Source organism: Lycium ferocissimum, chromosome 5 (assembly GCF_029784015.1).
Source record: "Lycium ferocissimum isolate CSIRO_LF1 chromosome 5, AGI_CSIRO_Lferr_CH_V1, whole genome shotgun sequence".
Lineage (NCBI taxonomy): Eukaryota > Viridiplantae > Streptophyta > Magnoliopsida > Solanales > Solanaceae > Lycium > Lycium ferocissimum.
In genome coordinates this window covers 15,196,593-15,211,908 of record NC_081346.1, presented here as the reverse complement: position 1 = coordinate 15,211,908, position 15,316 = coordinate 15,196,593, and the positions used below count along the sequence as shown (strand labels likewise).

Genomic DNA, 15,316 nt, shown 5'->3' with positions numbered 1-15,316 from the left:
GAATGTAGCATATGTGGATGCCGTGTGGCCATCAGTACTGTAGCAAACTCTTTTGCGCAAGTTTTACTTGGCTTATAAATAGCCATATGTGGTGTAGATGAAAATACATCCCAAAAATAGTAAAAGAAAAGAAATAGTACTACTGCTCGTTTCTCTCTCTTTGTGCCTTTATTGATTCTTAATTCTAGTACTTGGTTTTATTTTATAACAAATCTTGATATCTAGAGTTCATAAAAACAAATTTGGGTAAAAAATATCCTCCATTACAAATTTGGGTAAAAAATACCCCTTCCGCCATTAAAGTTTTCAAATATACTCCCGTCATAACGGAAATCTCCAACATAACTCGATTTCATTTTTAAACCTGCTCCATTTAAACCTCATTCAACTAAATAAAAAACGCATATGGGTTACCCGCTCCTATGCCTAGTGGCTCCAGATGTAGGATTCAGGAACAAGTTGGTCGCATATGAGTTTTCTGTGTATGTAGTAGGTTTAAAAATAAAATCGGGTTATGATGGAGATTTCCGTTAAGATATGGGTATATTTGAAAATTTTAAGGACGGAAGGGATATTTTTGACCCAAATTTATAACGGGGGATATTTTTAGCCATTTTCCCAAAATAGAGGGGCATTTTTGACCCTTTTCGCTTAAAAGTAACCATGTCAAGGGGTGAGGGGTGGGGAAAATTAACATGTATTTCTACGGTCTGTTTAATCTTTTTCAACTTAATGATTTATTTGTTTTATCGTGTATATTAAAGTTCAAGATTTACATTATTCAAGTTCAAATTCACATATTTCAATAATTTAAATGTAATGTATCTTAACACCAACTTCTAGTCTTTAATTCAGTGTCTCACTCTTTTGAGTGTATGTTATCTCAACTAATAATTAATATTTTTTTTTCTAAAAGAATAATCTCAAAATCATCAATTAAACGACCCAAAGGGTTGAGCATCGGGGCAAATGGAAAACTTTCATTCGAATGTGTATTGTTTCAATCAAACCCCCTTATTTTTTGGGTCATTTGCACTTTTGTCCTGATTTTGTGATGTGTCTTCTAATTTTTGCCCTCAAGACAAATAATTTTTTTGTGGGACATATATTTATATTTTTACTTCATAATATATCACGCATTACATCAGATCCCTTAAAAAACTTATGTTCTACTAGGCATAAATTCGATTTTAAAGGTCAAAAATTAAAGACTAACTCATTTGAAAGGCCAAAATTAAAGACCAACCCATTGGAGTCATAGTGTCATGTGCAGTTTGAAGAGTTTAGGACCCCTTCAACTGACACCACAGATTCAAACGAGAAGTGGGGGGGGGGGGGGGTGGGGGTTCTGTAATTCTGAAACAATTGAGATGGTGCTTGCACACATGGACATAAGTCACTCATAACTACATAAAGCCCTTGGGACTAAAAATTTCAACGACTCGTCCCTATATTTATCTGGTTTGTTTGTGCTTTCCTGCATCTAATCAAATTATCAAAGCAAGAAATCAACTGCGCAACAATGGCTTCGAGGTACTGGGTGGTTTCTCTTCCGGTTCAGCACAACTCATCTACTACTTCTCTATGGAGTCGCCTTCAAGAATCCATATCCAAGCATTCATTCGACACTCCTCTTTATAGAGTAAGCTCTCTCCCCTTCCCTCTAACATTCCTATTTTACTGAGATCTGACTTCAATTTTCCTCCTTTTATTTGCAGTTTAACATCCCTAATCTCCGTGTCGGTACATTGGATTCGCTTCTAGCTCTCAGCGATGATCTCGTCAAGGTCTCTTTGTTTTCTCTCTCTCTCTCTCTATACATTTTGATGTGTTTTATAATTCAGTTGCGAAGCATTAGTTATTTGTGATCTATAATGGATTATTGTCATTTTCTCGTTTTTAGTAGCTATTAACTGCAATTGGGGAAGGGAATAGGTACAACTTGATACAATTGGCAAAAACTGTATTTAGGAATTGAGAAATTTAGCTATTTAATTTGTTCTGTATTGTGATCTATAATGGATTGTTGTTTTTTTCTCCTTTTTAGTAGCTACTAACTGTAATTTTGCAACTGGAGAAGGGGATAGGTAGGACTTGATTATCAAAATTTAGGAATAGAGAAATTTAGTTGTTGATTTGAATCTGATGAGGAAATTAGCTTTTTTCTGTTTCTCTAATTTTGATGTGTTCTGTATTTCAGTTGCGAAGCACTAGTCATGTGTGATCTATAATTGTTATCATTTTCTCGTTTTTAGTAGCTATTAACTGTAACTTTGCAATTGGGGAAGGGGAGAGGTAGAATTTGATTATCAATGGGCAAAATCTGTACTTATGATTTGAGAAATTTGGTTTTTGATGTGGTATTGATGCGAATCTGATGTGGAAAGTTTGAATTTTTGCAGTCAAATACCTTCATTGAAGGGGTCTGCTCCAAGACACGACGTCAGATCGAGGAATTGGAGAGGATTTCTGGGGTTCTCAGTAGCTCTCTGACTGTGGATGGGGTTCCTGTTGACTCATACCTCACTAGGTAATTGCCTAATTTGACCGCTTTCAAGATTTTAACTTTTTTCCTGACAAAAAAAAATTGATTTTGGTTGTAGGTTTGCATGGGATGAGGCAAAGTATCCAACAATGTCACCACTTAAGGAGATTGTGGATGGAATTCACAGCCAAGTTGCCAAGATTGAGGATGACCTTAAGGTATCTATTTTGTTGTGTTATCTGAAACAATTAATTTTTGTCAGGAGCAGTATTGTGTATGAGAATCCCAGAGATCTTATTTATCTAATTTTCATTTCTGGTTGGGTGGTGATGGTGGTAGGAATTTCCGTTTCAATGCTCACATAAAATATTCGTGATACAAGTTATGATTAGGCCAGTATGTATAGGTGGTACATGGTGAAGTAAAATGAAGAAATAGGTCTAGTATGTAGACAGAGAATGGAGATTTTGAAGGAGACAAGAACACCATAACTGAGGGAGAAAGCAAAGATGAATTATCATTCCTTAGTTTCACTTTTGGCTGAGGAAGTGTTGTGTTTGCTCTTTACAGAGCTAAATAGGTCCATTTCAGGGCAAATATATTTAACCAGTCATTTTAATTTGTTGATGCTGGTAATCCTTTTTTTTTTTTTTTTTTTTTCCATATTCGTTTTAGCAACCCTCAAAGTCCTCTGGTTAAATGATTCAGGAGGCTTTTTCTGATCATCAATGTAAAGGACGTCTCTTCTTTATCCAAAAAAGTGGAGGACCATAGTGGAAAGTTGAGCACTATTGAGTTGGACATATAAAAGAAAGAAAAGAAAATGGAGGGTCTAGGATGTTGTGCCACTAGCACTCATGTGAGTCCTCTGGAAGGAGGGAAACTTGAGAGCTTTTGATGAGATAGAGTACAACTTTTTAAATTTGAGGAGTAGCTTCTTATTCCTAGTTTCTTTTGGGTGCACCATGAGAATAATTTGTATAAAACATTGGGTGTCTTCTGGGAAATCATATCTTTTTTGTAGATTCTACTTTTTGGTACACCGCTTGCATACGGGAGGATTTTCCACCATTAGTAAAATTATATCATCTCTTCTAACCACTATTCCAGCTTCTCGACAAACCAAAATATCTGCCAAAGCTTATTTCTTCTATTCTTCTTCGTAGTAATGGAGTTTGGGTATTGGGTCCCTCCTCTAAGTGTTGAATTCTGCTGTTATGGAAAAGATCTTCTTGTCTTTATTCTTTGTGGTCAGAGTGTGGGTATTGGGTCCTCCACTGAACATTGAATCTCCAGACACTCTCTTTGTGAAGTCTTTGCCTTTCTCTTTCTTTTATGGCATTAGAGTCTAGGTATTAAGTTCCTCATGCAAATATTGCATTTCATGTCATTATTTCAACAACTTTTTTTGGTTATTCTCAGCCGTTTACTCAAGCTACAATGAAAGCTATTGGATTTCTAGTCATTGTTCCATCAACTTTTTTTGGCTACTCTTCAGCCACTTATTCCATCTACAACGAAAATCTCCCTGATATTGCATCACCATAGCTCTTTTTCTGTAATTGAGAAGTTATTGATTTCTGAGTGCTGCAACAAGCACTTTTCACTTTGCAGTTACTGGTGACAGTCCGGAGGAAAGAATTGTAGCAGTTCTTTCCTTCTCAATGATTGTCTATTATCTCGACGGCATTATTTCAACGATGCTGTTTAGATTAGTTTTTTGATAACGTAATTAAATTTTATTAATAAAGGGCGAAAAACACCTGTATACAAGTTGTATACCAGCAGCCAATGTTGCTCGGACTATTTGAAAATGTCGACTGGTGCGTGGTGGATCCCCCAAAAGTAGTGAATTTTTGGAGGATACGACACAGGTGCAACAACATTTATGGACAGTCCGAGCAACAAAGCCAGCAACTATTCCGTATAGTGTTCTGTCAATAATAACTTTTTCAGTATGTTCTACTTGGCATTTTAGTTATGATTAATTCAAGTTGCTTTACTACCTTAAGTTTGAGATAGTGTGTTGAAAGTTAAGAGAATTAATACTGTTTTGTGTTAGAAAATATCTACAACAGTAGTATGTTTTATCCTAGATGGTTGTGTCATAATTAGGAGTTCTGGTATTTAGGGAAGTTTCTTTAATCTAAAATTGTTTATTTCATGCGGTGTAAAATATATTTATTTTATGTAGTGTATACTTGTATATGAGGAGCCCTCTTATATGTCCATAACCAATTTAAGGCTTGTTTAGTTTCTTCTTCTTCTTCTTTTTTTTTTTTTTTTTTTTTTGATGATGATGATTAAGATGTTTCAATGTTAATACATATTTGATTATTAACATATTGTCTCTAAACTGGAACATTGACTAATTCAAACTATTTATCTCAGCATGTGTGTGTGTACAATTTTTCTTTATGTAGAAACTTTTCTATTATATATAAGTGGCAAAGAGGACGAACACAGCATTGACAAATTGTACAAAAAGTTGTCTGAGTTGTACACTAAATTTGGACTTATTTCAATTGTACTTGGTTTCTTTCCTTTTTTTCCAGTTGTGGGTCCACTTCATTTAACAAGTACTACTACTTCGTTTGCCACCTATTCTCTGTGCACGTGTATTCCACTTTTACGTTTTTCTTTACTTCTACACTTCTTTTTATTACTCTATTATAGAAAGCACATGAAATTTTACTCTAAGTAGGGACTAACATGTGTACATTTCAGAAGTTTTAACATTAATTCTACCTCTTGTGTGTTTTACTTTTTAAGTCCCCACGTATTCGGATTGTCTTAATTGTCCTTTCATTTCCTTCATTTGGCATATAGTCCCTTAAATGAAGTGGACCCACAACTGGAAAAAAGGAAAGAAACCAAGTACAATTGAAATAAGTCCAAATTTAGTGCACAACTCAAACAGCTTTTTGTACAATTTGTCAATGCTGTGTTCGTCCTCCTTTGCCACCTATATATAATAGAAAAGTGTCTAAGTTTGACTAGGCACGGAGTTTAAGAAATAAAGATAGACTTTTGAATCTTGTGGTTCTAAATTAAAAATGTGTGTAATATAATAAAATATCCTTTGAATCTTCTGATTATAAACTTAACATGTGCGATATTTGAATTGTCAACTTACTAAATATAAAAAGAGGCGGACATAACCAAAATAAGACAAATTTTAACAACAATTGAGAAATTAAGGGAAAAAATAAGAGGAAAAGAAACAAAATATGGAGACTCACTAAGGAGAATCGCGGTATCCTTTGCAAAATATACAAACCATAAAGACTAACTAAAGTGAGTAACCAAAGGCCCCGTGCATTGCACCGGCATAGTTTGCTAATAATAGATATAAAATTCAAATAAAATAATAATCAAATATTATATCCAAAAAAAAATAATGGAAAAATATAATTTTTATGGTATTGGAAAAACTATCATTTTGACGGAAAAAAAAACAACTAGCGGCGGTGGCAGCTGTGGTGATGATTGTGAGGTGGTGCCTAGTGGTGGTCGTTGTTGGTGGAGGGGGCTAATGCTGTGGTTGTACAATGGTGGCTGGAGATGGTTGTGCGGTAGAGGTGTTGGTGGTGGTGGATGCGGTGGAAGTGGGTGGTGGTGGTTGTGCATTGGAGGCTAGGAGTTGGTGGTGGTAGCCGGTGGTTGGCGGTGATAGTGGTGCTTTGGTAGTTGATAGAGTAGCGGTAAAATTTCACATGAATTTTTTAAATAAACGTCTTAATGATTAGACTTTGTACCAAATCTGAATAAATAGGCATATTCTGAGCAAATAAGCGATTGTAAAAGATTTTAAAAAAATGCACTAAATGGATTCAGATCTCCATTAAGTCGAACGGGACGTAAGACAATTTTTCTTTTCTTTTTTCTTTGTTATCCTCTATGATTTAGATGGCCTAACCCTAGTTGGCCCACAACCCTTATGTCTAATTTATGTGCACATTTCCCTTTTGTTTCGTCCAAATTGGTGCTATAGGTCGATAACAGTAAAGTGTATTAAGTACTTGTTGAAGATACAATAAACAACGTTAGTTAAACATTCACTGTTTAGTTCCACTGATTCCCCGAGTGTGCTTCCCCAGAACTAACTAGTCCTCCTCAAAACCATCAAGTAATATCATCTTGTCAATTAAGTACAGCCATGGTGGGTTCGAGAGTCTTTGTTTTAAGTTTTCTATGAGATACTTCATTGGATTGAATGTTGACTATCTGGATTTACTACTAACTACTAAGAGCTTTCTAATCATAGTGTGCTGTATTGCTCAAACAATGTCATCCCTTATGATATGACAACAGATGATACTACCTTCTTTTCTGATAGTTTGAAAATTTGTACAAGTTTGCTGCAAAGTGACATGTAAAACGTGCTAATAATTAGATATTTTGATCGCCCTTATAATAGCTGTTGGTTATCTATGACAGGTTCGTGTTTCTGAGTATAACAATGTGCGCAGTCAACTTAATGCCATCAACCGAAAGCAGACCGGAAGGTATGTAAGAGATGGGATTCCGTTGCATAAACATACTTCCATTTAATGGATTTATCAGTTTTGAGTATTCAGCTATATCTTATTGATTTACCATCAAAGAAGCTTTACCTACTGCCTACTTGTGGAATTTAAAAAGGAAAAGAGGCAGCTAACTTAAGAAAGGCTATGTCGAAATAGGCTTCTATTAGACATGAAATGTTTTCTTTGATAAAGATTAAACATGGAAAATACATCCATGTTGTTTTTGTTAAAGGTCGATAGATATTAAAGGTGGCTTAGTGGTAAGAGCTCAGCTTATTATGTGAAGCGCACATTACGAATTCAAACGCTGTTGCAGGCAAAAACCTGGTATTTAAGTGGAGAAGGGTAGAGGGGTGGGCCCATTATCCACAGAGTTCCAAAGTTGTGCCACCGGCCCTTGTGGATTTCTTGGTTATCAAAATAAATAAAAATAAAATGTGGCCCTCATAGTATCTGGTCGGCTAGAATTGTACACGCACAAGGAGGAGGGGGGGGGGGGGGGAAGAGGCTGGATAGAACAGCTACTGTCAAAATGTACCTAAAATCAATTATATTCCTATGACCTAAACTAATTTTGAGTTTACATGTGGTGGTGAGAGATGATTTATTTAAAAACATTATGTGGTGATAGATAGTGTTGCATTAGGTATACCGCTAACTGAATGAAATTTTATGGATTATAGGAACTCCATCTGGATGGGAGAAATTAAAATACAACATTCCATACAGAGTGCTAGATTCATGTTTGCTAATAGAAACTTTAATATTTTTGGAGAAGATTGCAAAAAATCTGAAGTTTGGTACTCGATTCTTGGAACTTATCCTTATCAAAGGATCAGGGAGACTGCTCTTCAATGTTCATTTCTTTGCTATTTGTTGTTGTAATTGGTTAATCAGTGGAATTTCCTCTGAGATTTGGGGGTGGCACGTGGCTTTAAATAATCTTTGGAATTGCTTATCTCGGTTGCTATAGTTGTTTTTTAATTTGTATGTACTTGACATTCTAGCTGATGTGCGTGGTGTTTTTGTTACAGCTTAGCTGTCCGTGATCTGTCCAGTTTGGTAAAGCCGGAAGATATTGTTACCTCAGAACACTTAACAACTCTCCTTGCTGTTGTTTCTAAATACTCACAGAAAGACTGGTTATCAAGTTACGAGACCCTGACCGGCTATGTGGTAAGAACTTTTTTGGATACAGTGTATAGCTTCATATATCTTCTATTTACTTGGATTGTGTCTCCGCTATGCATTGTGGTTCTGATTGTGGCAATGCATTTTGGATTAGTTTATTCTCCTTCGAGGACAAACTGGATTTCTTACTTGTTTCTGGAATCTGCAAATGTTTTTCTTTCTTTCTGAACTCTTTATAGTGCTATCCCACAAGTTCTACTTTTTCATTTAACTAATTGTTTAGGTCCCCAGATCTTCTAAGTTGCTCCATGAGGACAATGAATATGCTCTTTATACTGTAACATTATTCAACCGTGATGCCGACAATTTCAAGATTAAGGCGCGTGAAAGAGGCTTCCAGGTGAGTTTTCCATACATTTTTCAAGTCTCTCTTCCCCCAGGACTACCCCCACCAGGTGGGAAAATAGCTTTTTAATATGTAAAGTTGTTGTGTGTGTGCGTTTATATACGTTGTGCTGTGGGAAGAACTATTGATAGAGGAAGGCCTCATCTAAAGAGAGTCTTATGTTACATTTGATTCAGGTTCGCGATTTTGAACATAATCCAGAGACACAAGAAAACCGGAAACAAGAGCTGGAAAAACTGATGCAAGACCAAGAGACATTAAGAAGCTCTCTGTTGCAGTGGTGCTATACCAGTTATGGGGAGGTACTCCCCTCTTAAGAACCTATTGCACTTCGAAGCATATCTGAAACATTTTCTGCTAACTGTTAATTTTATGAGATTCATAGACTTGCCTCTGGTACTGGCTTTAAATTTGAGATGCTTTGCAGTCTTGAAGGAAATGAAAAAGTTAATTGAGTTTTCATCAGGCAAAAATATATCTGATCTACTTTATATAAGGATCCTTAAGTCTCTTTTGTAATTTGGGCTAACTTGGGTGAAGTCTATGGGTCATCGCAAGATCACTTTACAGTAAGATGCTAGTTTGGATTTTGACTATTTCAAGGGGATGAAATGAGTTTATTCTTCTAGGATTTATGATCTGATAGAGTTCGATTGAAGTGAAATGCTTAGGAGATCCAGATAATATTCCTGACTTTGTCGCATGAACCTTTGGAATGAACTATAGGAGAGATATAGTAGACCACTCCAGTGGCAATTCAAGCGGTGGTTCTAGAGCCTTATTGTTGTCCTTGGACAACATATGAAACAGAGGGAGCACGTTCTAACACTAGGGAAAAGCCTTGGCAATCTCTGTTTTAATTATTTTTGAGAAAGATATTTATAAATGAATATGGAAAAAATGGAAAACGATCATAACCTATCAACTTATACCAAAAAGAGGAGTAAAAAGAGACCCCATCTTATCCTGGGTGAAAAGAACTGTAAAAGCCGCATAGCTTCCCTTCCTAAATTTCTGTGAGGTCCATGAATGCTTGTGAGGCGCCATCTGAATTCTTGCTGAGAATTCTCAAGCATAAAGGAAACTGAAAAGGAGCCCAGCCAATTCCCAATGTTGTTCCACTGGCTTTTATCCCAAACAACTATGATACCTCCTCTACTGCCTTTAACACAGCCCAATCAGGCCACCTATTGCACCACAAATGAAACACTTCACCTGCTGTCTAGTCCTCGACTTTTGTTTCATGCAAACACATGATATCAGCTTTTCATTTGTGAACAAGGGATTTAATGGTGTCTCTTTTCCCTCTATCATTCGCTCCCTGTACATTCCAGCTTAAGATTTTTAATTTCATCCAGAGACAGAGTGGTATTGCCTGCCCCTAGACTCCATTTGACGTTGGTCCCTCCTATCATAATTTACCCCACAGAGTCTCTTCCGTTCTCCTTCCGCTTTCTGCTTCCTTTTCTTTTCAGAACTGGGTGATGTTTTCTGATGTTGAAGCTGTGCCAACCTTCTTTGTTCCATTCTCACAACCAAACCCAATAGTTCGTGCTCGAAGCCAGTTGCATTACTTCCAAAGGCTGCTTTGTATGCCTTCCCATAGCAATTTTCGTCCATTTCGATGTTTCAATTACAGGTGGGCTGCTTATCCTCTGCAAGCTTGCTTCAGTTTCATACCATGTTAATGGCAGGGCTCCACTAACCGATTGAGAAGAGTAGTCTGTGTCGGAGCTTCTTACCAGGGCCAAATCCCTGCTTATTGAAGGTTGCTGATATAGATGGGGGATGCAAACTTGCGGGTCTTGCTCGTCGTCAGCGTCTGAATAGCAGAAGTCTGCAGATTGAACTGGGAAGTTGGTCCCAAGATGGCTGGTTTCTGTGTTTTGCATGTCGTCAACTGAGGTGTTGCAAGGTTCAGATGAGAGCAAGTTGAATCTATTATAGTTAGGCCCTGTTTTGAGTTCCTTTGCTTTCCAGGCCTGCTTGGTCTTTTTAAATCTGAAATCTCTCCTTTTGGCTTTCTTAAATGGGCCTTATAATAATTTTTGTCCAGAATTTGGCCCATGACTTGTGGACCTGCTTTATGAGTATTAACCAAGGGTTTTTTAGGAGCCCAAAATGTTTGCCCCTCTATCACCTGCGAATGAGGGATTTATGTTGTTGAGAATCCTAATAAACTTGTTTACTACATCTTTACATCCCTCTAATTTGGTCATTGAGGACTAATAATAGCCATCACTTGTCCAATATTTAGTCAATATTTGATTTTTGTTACTCAAAAGAAAGGATCAAAACTTTTGGAAACTGGACCTAACGTTTAATTGGAAAGTGAACTGACCATTTGAACACAGCTAAAGGGAGTAACAGTGAGGGATGAGCTGTGCTCAGCCATGAAATTCGCATGATGGGGTCAATAAGTCAATGTTTTCTAATCTAATCAGCAGTGACAGCCTGAGTCTTCAATGATCTAGAACCCCAAATTCATGCTTTCCCTGAAAGCAGTCACGGTTCGCTGGTTATCTGTCGCCAGTTTCATATGATTAAACAAACTTTATGACAGAAAGGTGCACATGGTTCTCAAATCTGTTGGTGCTGTTAGGTGATGATAGTGATAAACCATTCAGAGATGGTAAGTTCAAAGGAGTCTTTAAGGGAGACAAGGTTGGGGGAAGATTGGAGAAGGTTCCAAGTTTCTGTAACATGGATTCCGTCTGGTAAGGATATTAGATTCAGACACTAAACCTACACAGGTATGTTCAATTTAGGCTAGTGTATTTTAAGAGTCCATTAGAAAATTAGAAGTATCTATGTCCATATCATAGCAATTCATGCAGATACATTTAGGCTTAGGCAATAAAGGTTCCATATAAGATAATTCTACATAGTGAAACTCTGGAGTTCATTTCCAGAAATTACTAACAATATCAACATGTAAGGTACAAAGCCAATTTCGGATTGATTTGCACATGCTTTATCATTGAGATATGCGGGAAAGTGGTTAAACCAGGGGGGTAAATTGAACTCGTAATAGATTAGTCCTTAGCAGCAATTTGTTCTTCACTTACCTTCGGTAACTTATCATAAGTTTGTCCCACTTCAGCAAAAGAAGAGTATTGTCATGCACTTTGCATCTTCTCATCGGTTGTCTGTTTAGATAACAAGTGCATGCCTTGACTAGTGGGTTCTAGTGCACACTTCTTTCATATGAATTTGTTATCACTTACAAAGACATTCCAAGGATGTGGAATCATAATCATTAAGTGTATAGAGTTAGCTTCAGTTCATAGAGCAGTTTTGGATTCAATGGAGCAAAAAGCAGGAAGACATTGATTTGGAATTTTACTGCTTAGCCAATAAACCAAAGTATTAATGGCCTAAGTGCGTGCCCTCTTGTGATTTCCGAATTCTGACTGCTGTAAATTGTAATTACTTTTTAGAGGATTCCATCTCGATCTGGGTTCACTATTTCCTTTTCTTTTCTTAGTTCTGATCGATTTATTTCATTTCCAACTCACCCATATCCTAATTGGTGAGATTAAATCCATGTCTAAAAAGTGCTACCATCATTCTACAGGTTTTTAGCTCCTGGATGCACTTCTGCGCTGTGCGTATCTTTGCTGAGAGCATTTTGAGATATGGCTTGCCTCCGTCATTTTTGGTAATTCATTTGAACTGTTTATATATTATGTTCTTCAACTGCTCTTTTTGTTGTATTTATATTATTATCACTAATCATTTACTAAAGAAGTGACATAAATTTTCAGTCTGTTGTATTGGCACCCTCTATCAAAAGTGAGAAGAAAGTACGTTCCATTCTCGAGTCACTCTGCGACAGTTCAAACAGGTATGTGATGAAGAATCCCAATACTAACCATATTTGACACAGATACCTCCTAGATCTAGTTGCACCGAAACACTATACGTGCAAGAGTTTTATGTGCTTGGGAATGGATGGCAGAAACACCTATTTGCTCTACTAAAAAGAACTGGTTTTGTAAAGCATGTGATATTTTTCCAGAAGGGACGTGTGTAAAGCTTTGAACACGTTAAAATTTTGCATGTGACTGTCAACGGTGTTTATAATGCCCATAATATTTCTCCCAGTTTCCACCGAACAGGAACATGTATAATATGGATGCTATTTAGCCTGATTATGACTGGTCCCGTCCCGGGTACATTTACTCCATTCTATCTTTACTTGAGGTTGAAAGTTCTGATAATGGTCCACTGAGTGAATCGTAAGAAAAGAACATGCATTTCTTCAGTTGCAATTGGCCGCATCTATGTGGATTGTGGTCCTTGGACCTACATGTTTTTCTGCTCAACCTTTGACTGACGATTATTAAATGTTTCTATTACCATGTTCCCATTTATATTGTTTTTTAATTCAACTGCAGCAATTTCTGGAAAGCTGAGGATGAAGGAGGAATGGCTGCTTTTGGAGGTGATACAGAGGCTCATCCTTACGTCTCCTTCACCATAAATCTTGTTTGAGTTCGAGGAATGGCTTTTGTCTGTCCATCGCAATTGGTTTGATTTTAGTTGCCCATCAGCAATAAGGGCAGGTTGCCCACTTGTACAATAGAGAGGATTGTCCAATTATTATTTTTTAATATTATATGTTTATTGTAAAACATATTTTTTAACTTCCTCCTGCCTCCTTTATAGGAGTTGATTGTATTCCAAATTAGTACTCCACTGGATCGAATATTTTAATGATATTTTGCTACGTATTGGGAGCCTTTTTTCCATCGAGATAATAAATGTAATTTGTTCTTGTTTTAAGCGTGTAACTCGTTGTTGCTTTCTTTAAATATGATCCCCTTTGGTCTATGTTGATGCATTTTCGTGCTTGGCGAGCTTGATCATTGTGAGTCGAGTTAAGAGGTAGATGCCATTGGTTTCTCGATTGTATGAAAAGTTTTGAGCACCTGACAATTGCCAAAATAACTAACAAAAATACGTTCAACACCAAGAAATCATAAAATTGACTAGTTTAATATTGGCATTCAACCTACCACAACCCTCTCCTTTAACCGAGTTCAGTATCGGTAAAATGAGCAGAGACACACAGATGGAGTTACAACAACATACCCAAAAGAGCAGACTTACAATAACATACCCAGTGTAATCTCATAAATAGCGTCTGAAATGGGTAAGATGTACACAGACCTTACCCCTACTTTTGTGGAGCTCACATAGATGGAGCTAATTATGAATATGACTGGTTACCATAAAATTATTTGCGAGCATTGGGAATTAAGTGGTACTATCTTCTTGGTGAGGAAAGAGAGTAGGGAGTCAGGTTATTAAACGATGAGCAGGAATTGGGGTAGTTCTTCAGGAACTGGAACCAAAAGAAAAAAGCAGTTGCAGCAGTAACTTAAATGCTTTTGTAATGTTTATTATAAAAACTAGAACACATTCTCTATAGTCCACTCACTGGTGTAGTAGGGTATATGGTCCTGGCTACCTGGGATGAGGATCTATACCATATAGGCTGTAGTTGAAAAAGATGTTTGGGTCATTCTCAGGTATGTTTAAACTCCAAAAAACTTGGGTTCGGTTCATAGCTCTGCAATGTATCTTCTTTGAGTGTAGCCCTTTGATCCAACAAAATGATGACCCACATGCACCATTAATTAGCATTGGCCCTATTATACATATTACATGTCGGTTCTATCTTGTTAGCTAGTCGGCAAATGATATGAGCAATTTGTATATTTCTTTGGTTGGAGATCTCACGTTTTATATTAAATTTACAGTTGCCATTTGTGTCAATAATGCACAACAAAAACCCTATGTACTCGCAGAATGTCATTAGAGGTTGTTCACATAGGCATCAGACAGTTTTTGGAAGGAAATAGAAAACAAACAGCTTGTGCCTTGGACTAGCTGCCAAATTGGACGACTTTGTGTCTGCTTGATGTACCAATATACATATTTGTGATTTGATGCCAATTTACTCGACGCTATCAGAAGCAGATTCAACCTTTAGGTTCTTACCGCTAAATTCGTTACACTTCTGAATTATGAGTTCATGTATATATATATATAACGTGTCGAAAATGCTGTTGAATCCGTGTAGAATATACATATGCCTATGATGCTCACTTACTAGTCCCAAGTATCTTCTCCCATCCTTTCATGGGCGGAGCTACCGCTCTGTTTACGTGTTCGACTGAATCTAATAGTTTTGGCCTATATTATATATTTACGTTTAAAAGTCCAATTAGTATATATAAATAATTTATTTAAAACTCATTTTTAGAATTTAGAATCCAGTAAGCTGCCTTTTCTAGAGTCCAAAACCTATATACTCAAAACTTTTAACTCCGCCTCCGCTCTCTTCCCCTCCCAGAAAAGGAGAAAATATACACGAGGAGCCTTCTCAGCTCAAAATTTTTGCAATAGCCAAAAGTGATTTGATAGCATAAGGGAAAAACATAAGAGAAACAATGGGTTATACCTGTGCCCCAAAATAATCATAGTCAAATGGAGAAAGAGTTGGAGAAACATGGAGTTGGCCCACTTATGATTTACTATTACTACAGTATACACCAAAAGGTAGTGAAGGCAAGTGATTTACTATTACTACTCACTAGTAGTAATTTTAAGGCAAGTGAAGACGAGTAATAAATTGGTGAAAGGGGCAGGTCTCTGCAGAATACTTTCCCTTGGCACAAATGCCATTATGGGTGGTCCTAGCCAATATCCCCACGGCTCAACCGCTCAGGTTCTTCACATTCTTAGCACCTACCC

General features: G+C 36.9%; 1 protein-coding gene across 1 annotated transcript; it reads left to right on the top strand.

Moving 5' to 3' along the window:
* Positions 1-1,475: 1,475 nt before the first annotated feature.
* LOC132056193 (V-type proton ATPase subunit C) lies at positions 1,476-13,347 on the top strand. The gene is made up of 11 exons (XM_059448281.1): positions 1,476-1,642; positions 1,719-1,787; positions 2,403-2,530; positions 2,604-2,703; positions 6,926-6,993; positions 8,049-8,190; positions 8,429-8,545; positions 8,728-8,853; positions 12,129-12,212; positions 12,319-12,398; positions 12,952-13,347. The coding sequence occupies exons 1-11, from the start codon at positions 1,523-1,525 to the stop codon at positions 13,046-13,048; spliced, it is 1,131 nt and encodes a 376-aa protein (XP_059304264.1). The 5' UTR covers positions 1,476-1,522; the 3' UTR covers positions 13,049-13,347.
* Positions 13,348-15,316: the final 1,969 nt, after the last annotated feature.